Source organism: Struthio camelus, chromosome 15, assembly GCF_040807025.1.
Source record: "Struthio camelus isolate bStrCam1 chromosome 15, bStrCam1.hap1, whole genome shotgun sequence".
Taxonomy (NCBI): domain Eukaryota; kingdom Metazoa; phylum Chordata; class Aves; order Struthioniformes; family Struthionidae; genus Struthio; species Struthio camelus.
The window spans coordinates 1,390,912-1,408,425 of record NC_090956.1 but is presented as its reverse complement, the minus strand read 5'-3'; the positions used below and the strand labels follow the sequence as shown (position 1 = coordinate 1,408,425).

Sequence of the window (17,514 nt, the reverse complement as noted above, 5' to 3'; positions counted from 1 at the left end):
GGTGCAGTTTTCAGGGCAGAACGCAGTGAGACGTGGCGCCGGGGTGGGTGTCTTACAGAGACCAAGGCGGCCGCGGACCGTACGGCGTTCCCTTCGAGCCCGGGCTGCGTCCCCGTCCCGCTGCTTTGCAGCCCCGGCGTGGTGAGGTCCAGCCTACAGCGCGGCCCGCCGCACGCTACGGGTGTAAAAATTATAGTAATAATTCAAGAAGAACCTGAACTTTCAGTGTTTGAACCCATTCCTCGCTGCCAAGAACTAGGATGGGACTTAAAGCAGTAGGACGGGAGAGGCGTCTGCAAAACCCGCGCGGGATGCCCCAGGCGGGCTCTGCCTCAGGCTCGGCTTACGTCCCCTCTGCCTGGTTTGGGGAAACAGCAGCGTCCTCCGCGGCCGATCCCCGCTCCGAGAAGAGCCGGTAGCGCTGCGAGGCGCCCAGGGCGCCGGCTCCGCGGGCCTCGGAGCTGCGTGAGCCGACGGCCGTTTGCACGGCGCGGGAGGTTTCTGAGGGCCTCGTTAGTTGGGGCACAGGACGATCTGCGTCTCATGCAGCGAAGCACTTGCACAGCAGCACTTGGGAGGCTGCGAGTGCGGGTGCAACGGGCACCGTCACGCCACCCGCCGTGTCCTGCCACCTCGAGTATCGCCCTGTGCTGGCCGCGGTTCCTCTCCCGGCGTAGGTTTGCCCCTGCTTTGTGCGGCTGGTTTGGCCGGTGGCTCGTGGTTGTGCGAGGCGTCCTACATAGTCGTGGTAGGCGGCAGGCTTTGGCTCAACGCCTAATTAGACAAGTTGGATTTGAGCAGAAGTAGAAACGTGTTTGAATGTCCAGCATTTCTGTGCAGTTAGACTGGTTGGAGTTTAAAGTACTTCTCAGTAGCTTTGCAAAGACCAGACCTAGGGAATGGATGCATGGGACTGAAAAACGTGTCGTCTTGCAGGTATGTTAAACCACAAGCAACTGGCTAGAAACGGCAAATTGTGTTAGCAGCTCTGCCTGCTAAATGCATAATTTTAAATTATGATAAAGCCTCTTGCAGCAGTCCCTGCTGCGCCAGATCAGCATCAGTAGCTGGTCCCCAGCGCCCTGCAGAGCCGCTGCCCGGAGCCCTCCCACCCTCCGTCTCCGCAGCTCCGTGGAAAGCGACCCCGGGAGAGTTGCAGCACATAAATCTTTCTAGCTCTTCCTTGCGTCAATACCAGTATTTTGATAATACGTCAGTTGAAATCACTTTCGTTTTGAGCAAGACAGTTGCAAGTTGTGTGGAATTTTCCAGCTGAAGTTTTGGGAGCCCGGAAAAGTTAAATCCGTGGTGCTAAGCAGCTCGAGAGCGTCGGGAGGTGACGGGAAAGTCAGCGGGCTGAGGAGCAATTGCTCAGCTGCGCTCTAGGCTGCGAACGGCTCCGCTCAGTTTGCTTCTCCTTTAATGGCAAAATGAGATCCGTTTCTCTCACCCACCATATAAACCACATCAAACTCGCGCTTACGGCTTCGTCATGCTAAGTAGGTAGTGTGGGTTGGATTGATCTAGCTTGAACTGCTTGATGGAATAAAAGTGATTCTTTGGGTCTGGTAAACAAAGTGTTTCCGAACCTAGAAGCGTTTTATAAGACCTGCAAAGTTGCCAAAGCAAACTAAGCTCTTAGTTCCCTTTGAATGTTACTTAAAGATGCTGAAGCGACTTGGGCACTCTTTACCCCAGTCCCTTAGTGAACCTGGCCCTTTGCGCCAGCAAGGCTACAGATACTTGTCGTCGTTATTCCCTGTTCTCAGGGCTTGTTACAACCCTTTGTTTTCCTTAAATATGGCGAGAGGATGGATTCCCTGGAGCGGGTCAGCGTTGTTCCCTCTGGCCCGCGGGTCCGGCCTCGCTAGCTGCGAGGGCAGTAGGGTAGCGAGAAGGGCCCCTGGAGTCGGTACGAACACGCGCTTTGTTCTGAAGAAAACAAGACGAGAGAGGAGAGACTTGCAAAGGCAGCGCTAACGGCAGCGCCTGGGGCGCCGCGCCAGCCCGTCGGCGAGCTCCGCCGGAGACGCGGCGGCGTGGAGCAGCTGCTGAGCAGAGAGGATGTGGTGGACGCATTTATGCGCGTTGCCTCCTGTGGAAGGCAGGAGCGATGGAGTGTGACAGGGCATAATTTGGCTAATGTTGGACACGAGCAAACGTATATTCACAGTCTGCGTTCTGTTCTGGGCTTTGATCAAGTATCTTATTAGAGGGAAAAGACTGCTGAATAAAGTGGGAAATTGTAGCAAATTAAAATGTCATCAAGGCGTTGCACATTTTTGCTTCCATAATAGAAACGCTTCCCAGCACAGATTATTTTGAGTCTGTCGTATTAAGAGACATGAATATTTGAGTCTGGGGAAGGAGGAGTGAGGGAACATGAAGTTAAGTCCTGGACGAGGCTTGGAGCTGCTGCTTCTCAGCTCGCACTTTTCGGAGACAGCGAGATAAGAAGTTGCATGGAGCTTTGTCGCGGAAATCTGTTCCGTGTCAGTAGACCTCTGGGAAGGTCCCCCCGTCCGAGCTGAGCCGCGTTCCCCCCGCAGCTGGGTCAGCGCCAGCCCCGCGCTCCGAGCTGGTACCCCTCGCTGCGCCTGCAGAGCTGGCCTGGGCTGCTGGGACCAGAGCCCCGCTCTCTACCGGCCTGATGAAGTAAAACATTGACCGAAACTGAAACCAATTATGCTGTGATTAGATAAACGAGCTGGAAGTGCATTAATTAATAATCACCAGCCCAGGAAGATGCAGCTATAATGAGTCCTGTGCCTTTTCTGTTATATAAGCATGTGCAAATATATTCTTCTGCAGAGTATTAATTAAATGTTTTAATGCACGAGGGTGTTAATCCGCGCGCCGGGTGCTCGCTGGGCGGGAGCTGCTCCGAGACGGGGATGGCGGGTGCTGCTGGAGGAGGCGGACGCAGAGCTGCGGCCAGCGTGGGAGTCTGCCCCCTCTCCAGACTCCTGCCCGAGAGGAGGTGTGAAATCGGGGGAGCCAGATGCATTTCACCGCGTGTTGCTGGCTGCGGCCGCGGAGATGTGATGGGTCTGGGATGGGGCTGCCGAGCTCTGACCTTCCCTTGCCGCCAGCAGGGCTTTCGGGAGCCTTTTGCGTGCGCTGTGCGGTGGGAAGCAGGTTCGTCTGCACCAAACGTGCTGTGACGGCCCTGCTTGCTCCCGTGCGAAGGTGAAGGATTGACAGTCGGTGTAAGTTGTCTTTAAGAGCTGGGTAGGAGTGGGTTTTGTTGTTGGCTTTTTTTTTTCTTTTAACAAAAAAGCGAACCCCCATGTGGTATTGCATGTTTAGCAAAGAACTTTCTGGCCTTAATTCCTCTAGCATATTAATTGTGCCTTCCCGTGGAAAGCTGGGTGCCAACCGCAAGCAGCCGCGTGACCCCGGACAGACGGCCAGCCGCTGCCCCTTCCTCCGGGGCGCCGCGGTGTCCGAGCTCTCCCGCGCCCCGGGGAGCCGAGGAAGCGATGTCCCTTTGGAGCCGCCCTCGATGGTGCGAAGCAGCGGAGGGGCACCAGCGCCCATCGCTTCGGTGCGGGGTTAGTTTTACTGCAGATAAAACGGCATCCTGGGTCCAGGAGAGAGAAAACAACCCCTTGTGCCTGGCACCGCTCTGGTGGCAGCAGGGGCCAGCAGGGCCGTGCCGCGTGGCGCTGGGGCTTGCTGTGAGCCGGGCTCCAGGCTGGCTGTCCTGGTGGAGAACCACCAAAGCCCTCCCCATCGCTGCTGCAGGCTGGCTGTCCTGGTGGGGAACCACCAAAGCCCTCCCCATCGCTGCTGCAGGCTGGCTGTCCTGGTGGAGAACCACCAAAGCCCTCCCCATCGCTGCTGCAGGCTGGCTGTCCTGGTGGGGAACCACCAAAGCCCTCCCCATCGCTGCTGCAGGCTGGCTGTCCTGGTGGGGAACCACCAAAGCCCTCCCCATCGCTGCTGCAGGCTGGCTGTCCTGGTGGGGAACCACCAAAGCCCTCCCCATCGCTGCTGCAGGCTGGCTGTCCTGGTGGGGAACCACCAAAGCCCTCCCCATCGCTGCTGCAGGCTGGCTGTCCTGGTGGGGAACCACCAAAGCCCTCCCCATCGCTGCTGCAGGCTGGCTGTCCTGGTGGAGAACCACCAAAGCCCTCCCCATCGCTGCTGCAGGCTGGCTGTCCTGGTGGAGAACCACCAAAGCCCTCCCCATCGCTGCTGCAGGCTGGCTGTCCTGGTGGGGAACCACCAAAGCCCTCCCCATCGCTGGGTTGACTCTGCGTGTCCCCGAGCGCTGCGCTGTTCCCAGTCCAGCCCGTCACCCCGCGCTTGGCCGTTTCCGAGCAGCCTGGCCCACTTCTCGTGGATGCCCCTCTTACCGGGGCCGGAGGAAGGGCCTTGCCCAGCTCTCCCAGCAGCGGCGAGCTCCTGGCCATGACTTCCGTGGTCAGAAGCAGCTGCCTGAAAAGGCTTTGTGGCCTCCCGCTTTGGATATTGCAATATTTCTTCCCGTGTTTTGCTCCTGGAGATGCAAGTGTCTAAAGTGAGTTTCTCTTCCCAAGACTGTTTCTGCTGTTACGGCTGGTTGAGTAATTAAAAGATGTTATCTGAATAATTTATGCGAAGACTATTGCAAGTTTTGTGGAATAAATTATTCAGATGTCGTTCAAGCAGCTCTCCCTGCCCTGGCCCGAGCGGGCGGAGCGGGCGACGTCCCATTCCCGTGGCAGCGGAGCGGCGGCCCAGCCCGGGCTTGCCCTCCCCTGCGATGCCTGCCCGGGCTCAAACCCCGGCGCGCGTCGAAAGCCCCGGCCAAGCCAAGCCGGGCACCAGGCTACGGAGCTTGGCTTCGTCTCCTGAGGTTTAGCCGGGTCGCTGGGGTGGAGGTGGCACGTTCTGCGAGCACAGCCAGAGACCGAAGAGGGAGAAAAGGGGAAGGAATCGGGGTAAAACCAGGCTTGTTCTTCTGCGGTGCCTTTGCAGGGTCCTTGGAAATTAAACTCATTACTTAGAGATTTCGCACAGCAGATTGCAAGCCTTTCCCCTTGGATGGCACAAAGGCCCCCCGTAGCGTGCCGAGGTGGACGCGGGGGGCTGCTCGTTCTGCGATGCTGCTGTGCCCGTGCCCGTGCCCGTCCCGCCTCGGCCCTGGCGCGGTCGGGAGGTGTTTCTGCGCCGAGGACCACCCGTATGCGCGCTTGGGCCCCCTCCCTGCCCGCTCCGGCTCGTCCCACGCGTTCTGCTCCTGGTCCCTGCGCTTCTCCCAGCTCCCGCCGCCGCCGCGCGCTCGGCGGCTCCGAAAGCGCGGAGGACGCCGTGCCTCCTTGTGCCCCCTGTTTCTGCGTGCCCCCTCCGGCAGCGGAGGTGGAGAAACCCTGTACCCCGCCTGCGTTGTCTCTGCGCGTCTTGCTGCTCTTCGTGCAGGGTCCTCGCCAGCAACGGGAGGAAGAGGAGAAGATCCGAAAGGGCAGGGGGTGCCGGAGCTGCCTGAGCCCTTTGCTTTGCCTTGTATCCTGCCCTTGCGGGAGCCTTTCGTTTTGGCCGCAGTTTCCTTGTGTTTAGTTAAGGAGCCCAGGAGAGCTGCAGCGGGGTTCACGTGGCATCGGCCGTGGTTCAGCCTCTGCCCCGCGCCGCGTGCGGTGATGCGTTCACATCGCATCCAAACCCGAGCGAGTTTCAGACCCGCTGATGCATCGTCCTGAATCGTAGCCCCGAACCGAGGCAGCTTTTTCTCAGCGGGCACCGAATGTGTTGGCCGCTGGTTGGTACCCAAGGTGATTTAAGAACAGCTACTTTAAATGCGATCGTAATATTCTTACTCATAGCTATTAATAGTGATATTGCTTCTTCTTAATGATGCACAAAACTGTCATAACATGAGATGTAAAAATATTTTATATCAAATTTAACAGTCAAAGAAACGCCATAAACTATTGGGAAAAGCACATTTCCTCCGACACGTGAGATACCACTACTACACTTTTTAAGGCTTTTATTTTGTTTCACTTGATTGTTGATTTCTGCTTGAAAAATCAGAAAGTTACTTAAGGTCAAAGCAGAAGCATTTTGTTATTTTAAATGAATAGATAGTTTTATTGCCATTAATGAAATGTCTAGGTCTGCATGCTGAGATAATAACATGAAGTAATCAAATCTCATGCTTCAAGGCATAAACTGATTGACTGTGAGGGTCAGGAATTATTTCTCCCGTTCTGTAAAGAATTGAACAATGGCCTGATAAATTACGAAGGCTTATTCATTTGTCTGAGGGGTACGCTATCCTGGCCCTCCGGGTGGTGAGAAACGGAGCAAAGCCGGAGCGTTTGTTTGATTCAGTGTGACATAACTGTGCTTCCCCTCTCGGCGGGATGTCACCGGGCTGTGAATCCTGCGAGGGAACGTGTCGCTCCCGCCACGGCGTTCCTGGTGCTGTTGGCTCCGGCGTCGCCAGCGCGTGTCCCGGGGCAGGCCGAGGAGTCCCTCGGGATTTCTGCTGCCCCTCGAGGTAGATTGAGGCTGACGGTGACCAGCCTGGGATTTACTCTCTGCACCTTTCCCCGAGGTGCAGGGCAGTAACGATGGATGGTTACGCTGGATGCTTCGGCGTAGCCACGGGCGCAGCGGTAGCGAGGGGGCCTCGTCTTCACCAGCTCAGTGGGAGTTTCGGTGCCCAAAACCCCATGGTAAGCGTGACACCCCTGGGTACGAGTGGTCACGCACAGCACAGACGGCGTTTAACGCCGCGGAGAAACCTCCCTGGGCTCTGACATCTCCCTGCGCTGGAGATACGCAAGGTCAGCGAGAGATGCGTTTTCACGATCCTTTTAAAGGAAGGAAGGGAACAAAAGGTAGTGAAAGCACAGCAGAGTTGGGCGCGGGGGGAGCGCGTTAAGATGCCGCGATTCAGCCGAGCGTTTTGGAGCATCATTGCGCGTGCCCAGCTGGCAGCGTCCGTGCACCCGAGAAGCGCCCTGCGCTGCGCGGAGCTCATGCCCCGTACCCGAGCGGCCGGGGGGCGGCCGGCAGGGAACCTCGCTTCCACGCGGGGCTCTTCCCCCAAAGCAGCGCGTAACGCGCGGTGCGCCGCGGCGCTCTCCGATGAAAGCAAGAGAGTCGGGAGAGACGCAGAGGAGAGCGGAGGCTGGAAGTCGGGCGGGCGGGAAGGCTGAATTGAGTACAGCGAGCCAGTTCCCGAAAAACTAGCCAAGGAATTAAAAACTGAATTACGTAAAAGATCCCGGGCTAAGGGAAGCTGGAGGGGATGCTCGGCTGTGTGCAGCAGCGCGGGCCAGGGTACCGGAGCGCTGGGCTCCAAATACAAGGCACTCTCCTTGTTTGCAAACAGCAAAAGCAGTTCCTGCTGTTTGTTTACCAACACGGCAAAGACTGCTTCCTTTGCAGCCTCCTTGCAGTCAGGGAATGGCTTTTCAGGACCTATGGTGGGATTTTTCCCGAATACGCTTTTGTATGTTATAACTCAAAAATGTGGTTATAAAGATAGGCTTTTTTTTTCCTCCTATCAAAAAGGCACAGATAAAAGCCTGTAACGGTGATGAGAAAATATGTATTCTTCTCCTCTGATAAAGGGTGGCGGAGAGGAAGGCGTCCCAGCTGTATCAGTGCGGAGCCTTTGCAGGGTCCTTGGAAATTAAACTCATTACTTAGAGATTTCGCACAGCAGATTGCAAGCCTTTCCCCTTGGATGGCACAAAGCTTTCTACAGACAATTTTGACTGAGAGTCCAAATTAAGTCACAGAGTAACTACTGCCTATCCTCCAAAGCGCAGAGTCAGTACTTAGGTCCAAAATTTTAAAAAAATTGTATTAATTTATTACATGGCATGTGAACGTGATTGTCTGAACGTTATAGAAATAAAGTCATGCCGCTGGTGTCACAGCGAGCGGCTGTAAACGGAAAGAGGTGCTGCCGCTCAGGCCGCTCTCGGGAAAGGCTGGGGCGCATCCGTGCCGTGCAGTGGCGGTGGCGGTGGTGGTGGCGGCGATGGTGGCGGTGGCGGCGGTGGCGGCGGTGGCGGCGGTGGTGGCGGTGGCGGTGGTGGTGGCGGCGGTGGTGGTGGCGGTGGTGGCGGCGGCGGTGGCGGTGGTGGTGGCGGCGGTGGCGGTGGCGGCGGTGGTGGTGGCGGTGGCGGTGGCGGTGGTGGCGGTGGCGGCGGTGGTGGCGGTGGTGGTGGCGGTTGTGGCGGACGTGGCGGTCGTGGCGGCAGCGGTGGTGGTGGCGGCGGCGGTGGTGGCGGTGGTGGTGGTGGTGGCAGCGGTGGTGGCGGTGGTGGCCGGGGGACGTTGCCCACGTTGTGCTCGGGTGCTCTGCCAGCCCTGGCGCTGCTGCGGAGTCCTGCGTTTCTGGGGTCGGCCGAGGGGTAGTTTGAGTAACAAGCTGGCGATAACCTGAGAAATTAGAAAACCACCCAGGTCTGGTCTTTAACTTTCCCCTGGAGTTACCTGTTGTTTGCTGGGAATAAAAAAAGGTTTCTGAGACTTGGTCCCCTTCCCGTACGGGAAGGATGAAGCCTCCTCCTCGGACGCCGTCTCAGAAACGCTCTTAGGATGCTCCGGGGTCCCCTGGTTTGGCAGGAAGCCCCCTCTCAGCACCCTCCCCGCGGACCCCGGCACGCCGGCCTCTCTCTGTCTTGCGCGCTCCTGTCAAAGGGTGTCACGCTTGATAAATGACCTGGTTTATAAATGCAGATTTGCTTTTTGGCTACAAGTTTTGTTCTGCGGAGCTGGAGGTCGGGCCAGGCTTCAGGAGGACAGCAGTAGATTGCAGATTTTGAAGCATTAATCCCCTTTTTTAAAACTGTCTGGCTCCCAACCTTGCAGCAGAAGCTCTTCACTGATGGCTTGGGAAGTGAGCAGTTATTTTTGCTTTTGCCGGCTCTCTGGAAGTATCTTTCAGCGTGCCGGAGCCAGCCCCCTCCGGACGAGGAACGGGGCGCGCTCTGCCCCGGGCAGTACCCGCCGGCGACGCGACCGGGGTGGGTGCAGGCCGCGCTCCGAGTTCCCGTCGCCCGACCCCGTAACGCCTGGACCGCGGGCCAAGGGGCGCGGGCTGCCTGCCGGCTCCCCTCCGGGGGCCCCGAGAGGTCACTTTCCAAATACCTCCCAAAAAAGCGTCTGCTGGCTGCAGCCTGGGCAGGAGAGTCGCTGCCTTTACCCCGTCGGGCTGCTCGTCCTTGTTATCTCTGCGCAGGCTGAAGGGAAGATAAGACCCTTCTCCCAGAAGACAGACCCGCTTTGACTTAATCTGGGGGACAAGATTCGGATCGTCCTGACGGCGTTTTCTTTGTCAAAGCTGCAGTCCAGTTACAGGCGCTCTAGGTAGCCTGCAGGTTCGTCCTCCCCCTCTTCTGCCCGTTGTCCCATGATTGAACCTCTTTGGAGGCCTCTGGAAGGATCTTTGCTCCATGGTCAGCGCCACGAGCAAGCAAACAGCGTCTCCCTTGGACGCGGCACCTTACAGCAGCCGGGCTGCGGAGACGCTGAGTTCCCGCGTCGCAAACGATGCTCCTCGCGCGCGTCCCAGGCCTGCCCTTCCTGGAGAGAAGCGCCGTTTGCAAAGAAACGTTTTCGAAGCCGGCGGCTTTCGCCGCGCCTGCGTTGTGGCTGCTCGTTCCCTTCCCGCTGTGAAGTCCCCCCCCACGTCCGCGCCGTGCAGCTGCTTTTTTTATTTGCCTTCAAGCGTTTAAGCGACCAGCCGTACGAGCCGCTCGCCTTGTCCGCCCTGGTGCGGTACCTGCCCGGGCGCAGCGGGGCCCGCGCGGACCCTGCCGCCGCAGCGCTGCCTCGGGGGCCGGCCCCCTTTGCGGCCCTTGCTTTGCTGTTCCCTTCGCCGGTGCAGGTCGGTGGGCGGCGCGATCCCCGGCGCCTGTCCTCGCCTCGGGGACGACGCGCGTCCTGAACCTCCAGCTTCGGCTTCTCGCTCGTCCCCTGCTACGTTCAGTTCCCGGAGAGGCTGCTCCGAGCGAACCACGTTCCTGTTCGTGGTCCTGCCCTTTGCATTAAGGTTCGCGCCAGCTGCTGCCTCTGGAAAACAACTTTTCAGAGACGGGAAGGCCCAAAGTCACAAGGCTGATTTGACGCCTAAGAGGCAGAGAGGGGCCCAGTCAAGTTTCCTGAAGCGCCTGAGAAGATGAGGACCCTGCCTTTTGGATTAAACCTACGGGAAGCCCGTGGGAGTCCTGGCCAGGCTCTCAGGAAGGACACAAGGAAAAATTGAAGCTCTTAGAGGAACTGGAAAGCTAAAACCACAGCAGTCCCCAGCCAAACCACGGCCACGCGTCACCTCTTGCTCCCGCCTCTCCCAAAGGAGAGGCACAAATCAACACTGTTTTGTTTACAGAGATGTAAGAGAAAAGGCAGCTTTAAACCACTGCAACTTTAAGCTACTAAAGAGCCAAGCAAGCAGAGAACAAATCATCCTATCAGTAAATGAAAACAGTCTTCTGAGTTGATCCTCCAGCCTGCATCGTCCATTAGGACCGTATTTGCTTCGCGTTAATAGCAGTATGTCGTTTCTTGTATAACGTCCATGTCTGCGTATATTCAGTTTTCATTTTGTTTTTAATCACTGTTTTCACACTCATATCACTGGCAATATAGGGAAGTTGTCTAGGCTTATGTGTATTTTTATAGTTTGAATATTGAATTTAATCCTTTTTTTCTTTTTGTCCCCAGTAAGAGATGCTAAAAACCTAGTTCCTATGGATCCTAATGGCTTGTCAGATCCCTACGTGAAACTTAAACTAATCCCTGACCCCAAAAACGAAAGCAAACAGAAGACCAAAACTATAAAGTGCTCCCTGAATCCTGAGTGGAACGAGACATTTAAATTGTAAGTACAAGGAAAATGTTTAAACCTGTAAACTAATTTCTCTCACCCCCAAGAGTTAGCGTGGTTGTATTTGCTCTGATTTAATTATTCAGTGAGATTAAGCTGAATCACCTGAGAAATAATTCTTTTCAGTTCTGTAAATGTGACTCAGAAGTGCTCCAACTTCTGCTCTGTACTTTGGTCAGAGCTGAGCGTTTCTGGGAAGGAACGCCACGTTGTCCGGTTGGAACGGGAAACTGAGCGCGAAAGAGCTGCGTTGTCTTTGAAGACCATCCCTTCATTTCGTGTCCGCGTTCTTGTTGAACGCGTGATAGCTTCCAAAATAGAAACATCCCTTTTTCTTTCCTCTGTTCCAGCCAACTGAAGGAGGCAGACAAAGATAGACGGTTGTCCGTGGAGATTTGGGACTGGGATCTGACCAGCAGGAATGATTTCATGGGCTCCTTGTCCTTTGGGATTTCTGAGCTGCAGAAGGCAGGAGTCGACGGATGGTAAGAATCCGGGTCTTGTAAAAACGCGGAGCTATGGGCAAAGCGGTGCTGGCCTTTTTGGTCCTGATGGACGGAGATTTGGCAGCCCGTCATTCTCGTGCTGATGACCCTTCCTTCAAGGGATATCGGTTGCTTTGGTTCCCGTGCAGCATATGACTCCACCTCTCAGGCCAGAGGAAAAGGCTGGTGCTGTGCTCAGGCTGTAGATGACGGGCGGACAAGGCCGGACGGTGTTTGAGGGCCCGGCACGAACAGGGTTTGTGCTACCTCCTCTGTGTCTTTGTGCCTCTTTTTACCAAGTTGTACCACTTGCAGCTTCTGGGATTTTTTGGAAATCGGGGCTTCTGAGCGTGTTGTTCAAAACCACGGGGGCCGGGGCTCCCTCGGGGTCCCAGCGCGTAGGCTTCGCAAGGAGACTCTGCCGGCTTGCAGAGGAGCAAGAGCGTTGTCCAGAGCAGTCCCGGTGGGATTCGTGTCCTGCAAGGCCACGTGTCTTCCTAGGCCTGAGTGTACGGGGAGCGAGGTGGTTCGCTGGTCAGGAAAAAGGAGGGAAGAACATGAATTCAGTCTGGGGAAGATGCTTCAGTAGCAGATGGACTAGCAAAATTGGTGACAAGGGATGCTTTTCAGTAACAGGAGAAATGCTGTCCAAAGCACGTAATTACTGTCGCTTGTTATCCTGCGAAAGGTGAACGCAGTGGGTCTGTGCGACTCACGCTGAATGGGTCCGCGCATTTCCATTTTATCTTCCCCAGCAGGATACGTTCCTTTTTTATTTCCTTTTTTTCCCCCCTAGTCACTGATGCCTGAGAGCTACGTTACCTTTCCATGCTTTCCATGTGAAGTGTAGTTATTCAAAAAAGGTTTTATAAGTCCTTTGGAAGCCAAAAACCATATGGTATCAATTTGCATTATGTGAGGCCAGAAAGCACCCTGGATTCTCCATCTTTTCCACTGCGGTAGCTCTGTGCTTCTCATTTAAATCGGAGAGAACTTAGGAAGGGAAGAATTAGCAAAGAGAACAGCGTGGCGCACCGACCGCGTGGCGCGTGATGGCTGCCTGATGATGCGCTAGCCCAGGAAGAAAAATCACCTGTTACTGTTTTTTTTGCCTTCTCCTGTTCAGGAGGGTCCTGCGCTGGGACGCGGGTCCCGCGCCGTGCCTGCGCTGGGGCAGCGGAGCTGTTCGACGCGGCAGCGGGCTGCCGGCTGCGGCCGTCCCGTCGCGCCTTGCAGTGTTTCTTCTCATCGAACAGCGGCAAAACTTAGCAGCTTTTCTCCGGGGCTTGTGGACTCCTTGCAAGCGCCCGTAGGGTTTCCTGGCTGATGCAGAGCGGAAGTCGTAGCAGCCCCAATGCGCGGGGAAAGTCAGGGCCGGTACGGGAGTCGCGCATCCGAAATCGTGCGGTGGATTTGTGCAAAGCTGAGAACAGAACGGTATTCAGGTCCGCAAGCCTCCCTCGTCCTGAAACGGACCTCGACTGAGACATAGTTTCCTTTCCAGGAAGAAAAAAAAAAAAAAAAGAGAATTGTCAGTTCCTGCTAAATTTGCAGTCACCTGCAGCGGGGCGTGCGCGCCGCTGGGATTGGCGCGTTGCCCGTTTTGGTGCAGCGCAAAGCACGATAGTTTTCCCAGCCTTTTAAAAATTACGTAAGCGGAGGTCTAAGCAATTTTCCCTGTCGCAGTGTTTAGCTGGAAGAAACCCTAGAAGCAGCGCTGCTGTGCGCCTCGTGCCTAAAGAAGCGCAGTGGATGGAGAGCGGGGGCTGCGAGGAAGAGCCCGGCCCGGCCCGGCCCAGCCGCCGCGTGGCTGGTGGCCGTGCCCTGGGGGCTGCCGGAGCTGGCTGGCGGACGGAGCCCAGGCTTCGCCTGCGGCTCTGGGAGAAGCCTCAGGTCTGAGTGACGATCCTGTGATTTCTGATAGTTGCCGGTTAAACTTTTCTTTTTCCTTCCCCCCTTTTCCCGTGAGAGTCTCGGGACGGTCGGCGCTCGGCCAGCGGCCGGCAGCGAGGCAGGACGGAGCTTCCTGCCGGCGAGAGCGGGCTCGGGGCGGGCGCCGGGGAGACCTGTTTCGCGGGGGGGGTTTGGGTCAGGCTCGGGCCGCGGAAGAGGCGCCGGTGGTTTCGGGTGTCCAGCGAGGGACGCCAGGAGCAGCCCTCCGCCCGGGAGCGGGGGCGGAAGCGTGAGGAGCGGCGGGGTTTGGGGTCCGTTCGGCCGGAGAGCGGGGCGCCGGTGCGGCCCAGCCTGCTGTGATCCCTGCCGTGCTGACGTGACGTTCTCGCTGTGTCCCTCCAGGTTTAAGCTGCTGAGCCAGGAGGAAGGAGAGTATTTCAACGTCCCGGTGCCGCCCGAGGGAGAAGAAGGGAACGAGGAGCTGCGGCAGAAGTTTGAGGTGAATTCGTTTTTCTTGGGAACCTCAGCGCTTTCTCCTTGCTGCCGGCCCACGGTGGGCTCTGCCCTCAGCCGCGGGCTTCGCCGGCCGGTTCTGCGCCCCGGCCGCGCGGGGGGACGCGGAGCAGGGCCCGGCCCGGCGCTGCTCCCTCGTCCCGCGGGCACCCGCCGCTGAGGCGGCCCGCGCGCCCTCGGCCAGCCCTTGCCGCCTCCCGGGCGCGAGGTGCGCCTCGCGTTTCCACAAGGTAAGCCGCGCAGGTAAATTTAGCAAAAAAGAAATCGCTCCGAAGATTTGAAGCTTTCCAGCAATGGTTTGGCCACGTTAAATGCTAAAGGAAGGACCCGCTCGGGAGCGGCAGGCTGGCGATGCTCGCGCGGCTTCCTGGCGCTGCCCTTGGGCTCGCCCCTTTGCCTGCGGCCCCTTCGTGTTGCAGAGGGACAGCGGTTGGGCTTTTCTGTCCGTTTGCCGGATGGCTGAGGTAGGGTTTTAGGTTTCTGCTGAGCTGGGCTGTGGACGCGTGTTCAGTCTTTGGAAAGACAGGGAGTCGCTGCAGCCGTGATGCTGCCGTGCAGGTTTCTGCACGTGTTGTTTCACGCAGCGCAGGAACCTGGAGGACTTGCAGCAAATTCTTTCGTAAGTCAAGTCCGTGTTTCTTGATCTGTTGGCGTGAGTTGGGAGATACCAGGCGCTGGCAGTCAGCCCCGAAGCTGCAGGAGGCCGGTTCTTCCCGGGCGGAGGAGAAGCAATAGACCGCGGGGGTTTAGGCCAGGTAGCACCTTCGGATTGCTGCAGCCGCTCGGCTCCTGCAGCCCCGGGGACACAGGCGAGTGCCGGTGTCCAGTGAGGACCGTGCAGCGGTCCAGGGAATGAGGGTGAGCGGCGACACCGGAGCCAAACGGGCTCATTTCTGCAAAAGTTTTCAGAACACCAATTTAAGGGAAAAGGATTCAGATAAACCAGGAGCTGGAAGTGTAGGGTATGAATCATTCGCGTACAATTTTCTTCTGGGATTGGCAGGGTTCTTCTAATTGTGGCGCATTAAATGAACCATCCATCTCGCCCTCCTAGGATACTTTAATTTGAAAACACAGTGACCTCTCTGTGCATATGTCTCTCCCAGTTTGGGAGCAGGCATTTGCGGTGGGTGAAGAGAAGAGAGATAGGAAAATAATTCTTTGGTGGTTACGTCAGGCTGAAAATACAATAGAGAGTAATGCACAATGCACAGTTTTGTGTAATGTTGGCTGTGTGCTTTGCGCACTGCTAAGGGTGTGTGTGATCCCAGGTCTGTGCTAGCATGCTGCCTTCAGTCTGGAAGCCCATCGTTTTTAGGCGGTCGTTTCTTCTTATTGAGACAAAAGCAGTGGAAGAAACATCGGCCTTTCATTCGTGTTGTTTCAGATGAAATCTCTCTTGCTGTTAGGGATTATATAATTCACAATTTGTTTGCCAAAATTAACGTGGCAGAGCTAGATGAGAAAATACCTCAGTTAATGTGCCTCCAACACTGTATTCTGATTAAGGAGGGACAGAGATCCTGGCTGTCCTGGCATGGCCTGGAGTACCTGTTCCTGATGGCAGCATGCTGGAAATGCTTGTGAAACAGCAGCTCTACCCTCCTTTTGAGGTGCAACGTAATAGGATTTGTCCGTCTGTTTTTTCTGTCCTGCTGCTTACTATAAGTTAATATTCATTAACTAAGATAAAATGAGATATTGATATAATTGGATTTGAAACTAATCTCGGAAGGAAACCCTCTTCACCTGTTTTAGGTCGTGTCGCGGCAGCGCCTGTACGCTGCCTTGCGTGCTGAGACTTCGTTTGGTTAGTAGGAGGATGATGGTTGGTTCCGTGCATTGGCACGTCTCAGAAGTGATCCTTGACAGGCGCTTTGCACCGACGTGTTCCCCGGCGGAAGCGCTGATGGGACTCTGCGAGGTTTCAGCCTGGAACACCAAGGCGACGTGCACCAGCCAGTGATTTAGTTTTCAATAATATAGGTAATACCTCCGTACCTCAGCACGTAGCACTGCTCTCTTAGCTGGGATACGGGTGCAATCTGATGAGCAAAGAGTTGGACTCGATGTTAATTGAACTTGAGGCTGATTGGTAAGGCCAAGGGACAGCGAAGGTCGGACGGGTGACAGTGCCTCGTCTGAGCTGAGCCCGTCACGCTGCAGCGAAAAGGCACAGCGTCGGGTCAACGCGTTTGCGGGGCGAGCTCGGACGCGCTGCGCGGGGAGGCGGGAGGGAGGCTGCCCACGCCGAGCAGGGTCTCTGGGGTGGGCTCTGTCCTCTTAGTGTTTCTCACTCTTCCAGCCAAAAAGCTGCTCTGGCATATCAGGCGCAATCACGTGTTCCTGGTTTTTATGTGCAAATCAACGGCGTTTCGGGTAGTGCCCAAGCTATGCAGGGAGAGCAGAAGACGAGGGCTTCGGGCTGCTGGAGCCTGCGTGCTGCCAGCTCCGGCTCCGATAGGCGCTTGGGGAAAGCACTGCTGGTGCCTGTGAAAAGCAAAGGACGTAAAAGTGATGGGCTTTTGTGAGTGAATGTGGATATGGGATCTCAAGGAGCAAGAAAGTCTGTGCAGAGCCTCATCACACCTGGGGCTCCCGGAGGAGCTGGCCCAGCTTAGCTGCTGCCAGCATCAGAGGGTGTCGGGGCTCAGCACTAGCGGCACCGAGGATCTCGACGGAAGTGAGCTGAAGCCGGTGAGATTTCAGTGCTCGTCTTTTATGGATTTCGGTGAAGTGTGAGTCCAACTCTCCCTTCAAGGAGGCTTCAAGGAGAAATCTCTATTTACTACTCAATAAGCCATGGAAGCTCTTGCCAGAATGATTGATCCAGACATTACTGAATTAATAGCTCTTTACCATTTTTCAGTATAGTTAAAATCTTCCCAGAGCCCTGAGAATGAATGCATTACATCTAGAGACATATATGAAATGATCCATATAGGGAATAAAACAGTTGGCTTTACGGAAGTCAGTCTGAAGTCCATAACGGTAGCGTGGGACCGCAGAGCTCCTTTTTCCAAATGACCTTTCTTTTTTTTAATCTCACTTATATCTAACTTCCCTGGACATGCAAGAAAAGAAGACAGTTCTAATGTGACAGTTGATATAACCATATGCACGTGTAATACTTTGTCAGTTTTATAAAGAATTAGCTACCTGCCCTGCTTTTCTTGCATTTCTTGATGTTTCAGTGGTGTTAAAATCACGTGCATGTTTGAAGTCACAGATGAGTTGACTACAGATCAGAAAATACATTGTCCAGAAGTATCATTTCACTCTTCGAGACTCTGACTGTATCCTCACCTTACCGCATCTTTCCTTAATCGCATCCTCAGTTGTGAGCGAGTCAATATTATAAAGAGAGAAATCCTTCTAAGTCAGCAGTTTGGTAGTGGCTTCTGCTGGCCCCCCTGGGAGGTCGGAGGGAGGTGCTGGAGCCTGGTTTCCTGCAGCAGCAGGGTGCTGGCATTGCCTCGCCGGTGGGGAGGGCGAGAAAGCATCCTGCAGCCCATCTGTGTTAGCGCTGCTTCATCCGGCCTGTTCCGGCAGCCCAAAGCAACAGCCCGACGTTGAGGTGTGTGTGACAGGTTCATACTTTGAGTGGGCTTAGGAAAGCATTGCAAAAGCAGCAAGGTAAGAGAGCTGAGGTGCCAGCCCGGGATGGTGCCGAAGGCACGCCAGGCGCTCGCAGAGCTGCCCCTGCTCGCTCGCTGGAGGAGGTCCCCCTTTCTGGCAGCCTGCAGCGTCGTTTCGGGCTGCGGTCCCGGTTGTGCACTCCTGCAG

General features: G+C 56.0%; 1 protein-coding gene across 3 annotated transcripts in view; it reads left to right on the top strand.

The window, feature by feature from the left end:
* Positions 1-17,514, top strand: part of PRKCB (protein kinase C beta) — a 149,210-nt gene that overhangs the window by 84,554 nt on the left and 47,142 nt on the right. For all 3 annotated transcript variants that reach the window (XM_068908158.1, XM_068908157.1, XM_068908159.1), the window contains 3 exons: positions 10,675-10,831; positions 11,188-11,322; positions 13,618-13,714. In XM_068908158.1, the coding sequence (XP_068764259.1) occupies positions 10,675-10,831; positions 11,188-11,322; positions 13,618-13,714 (389 nt within the window). The remainder of the gene's footprint in view (positions 1-10,674; positions 10,832-11,187; positions 11,323-13,617; positions 13,715-17,514) is intronic.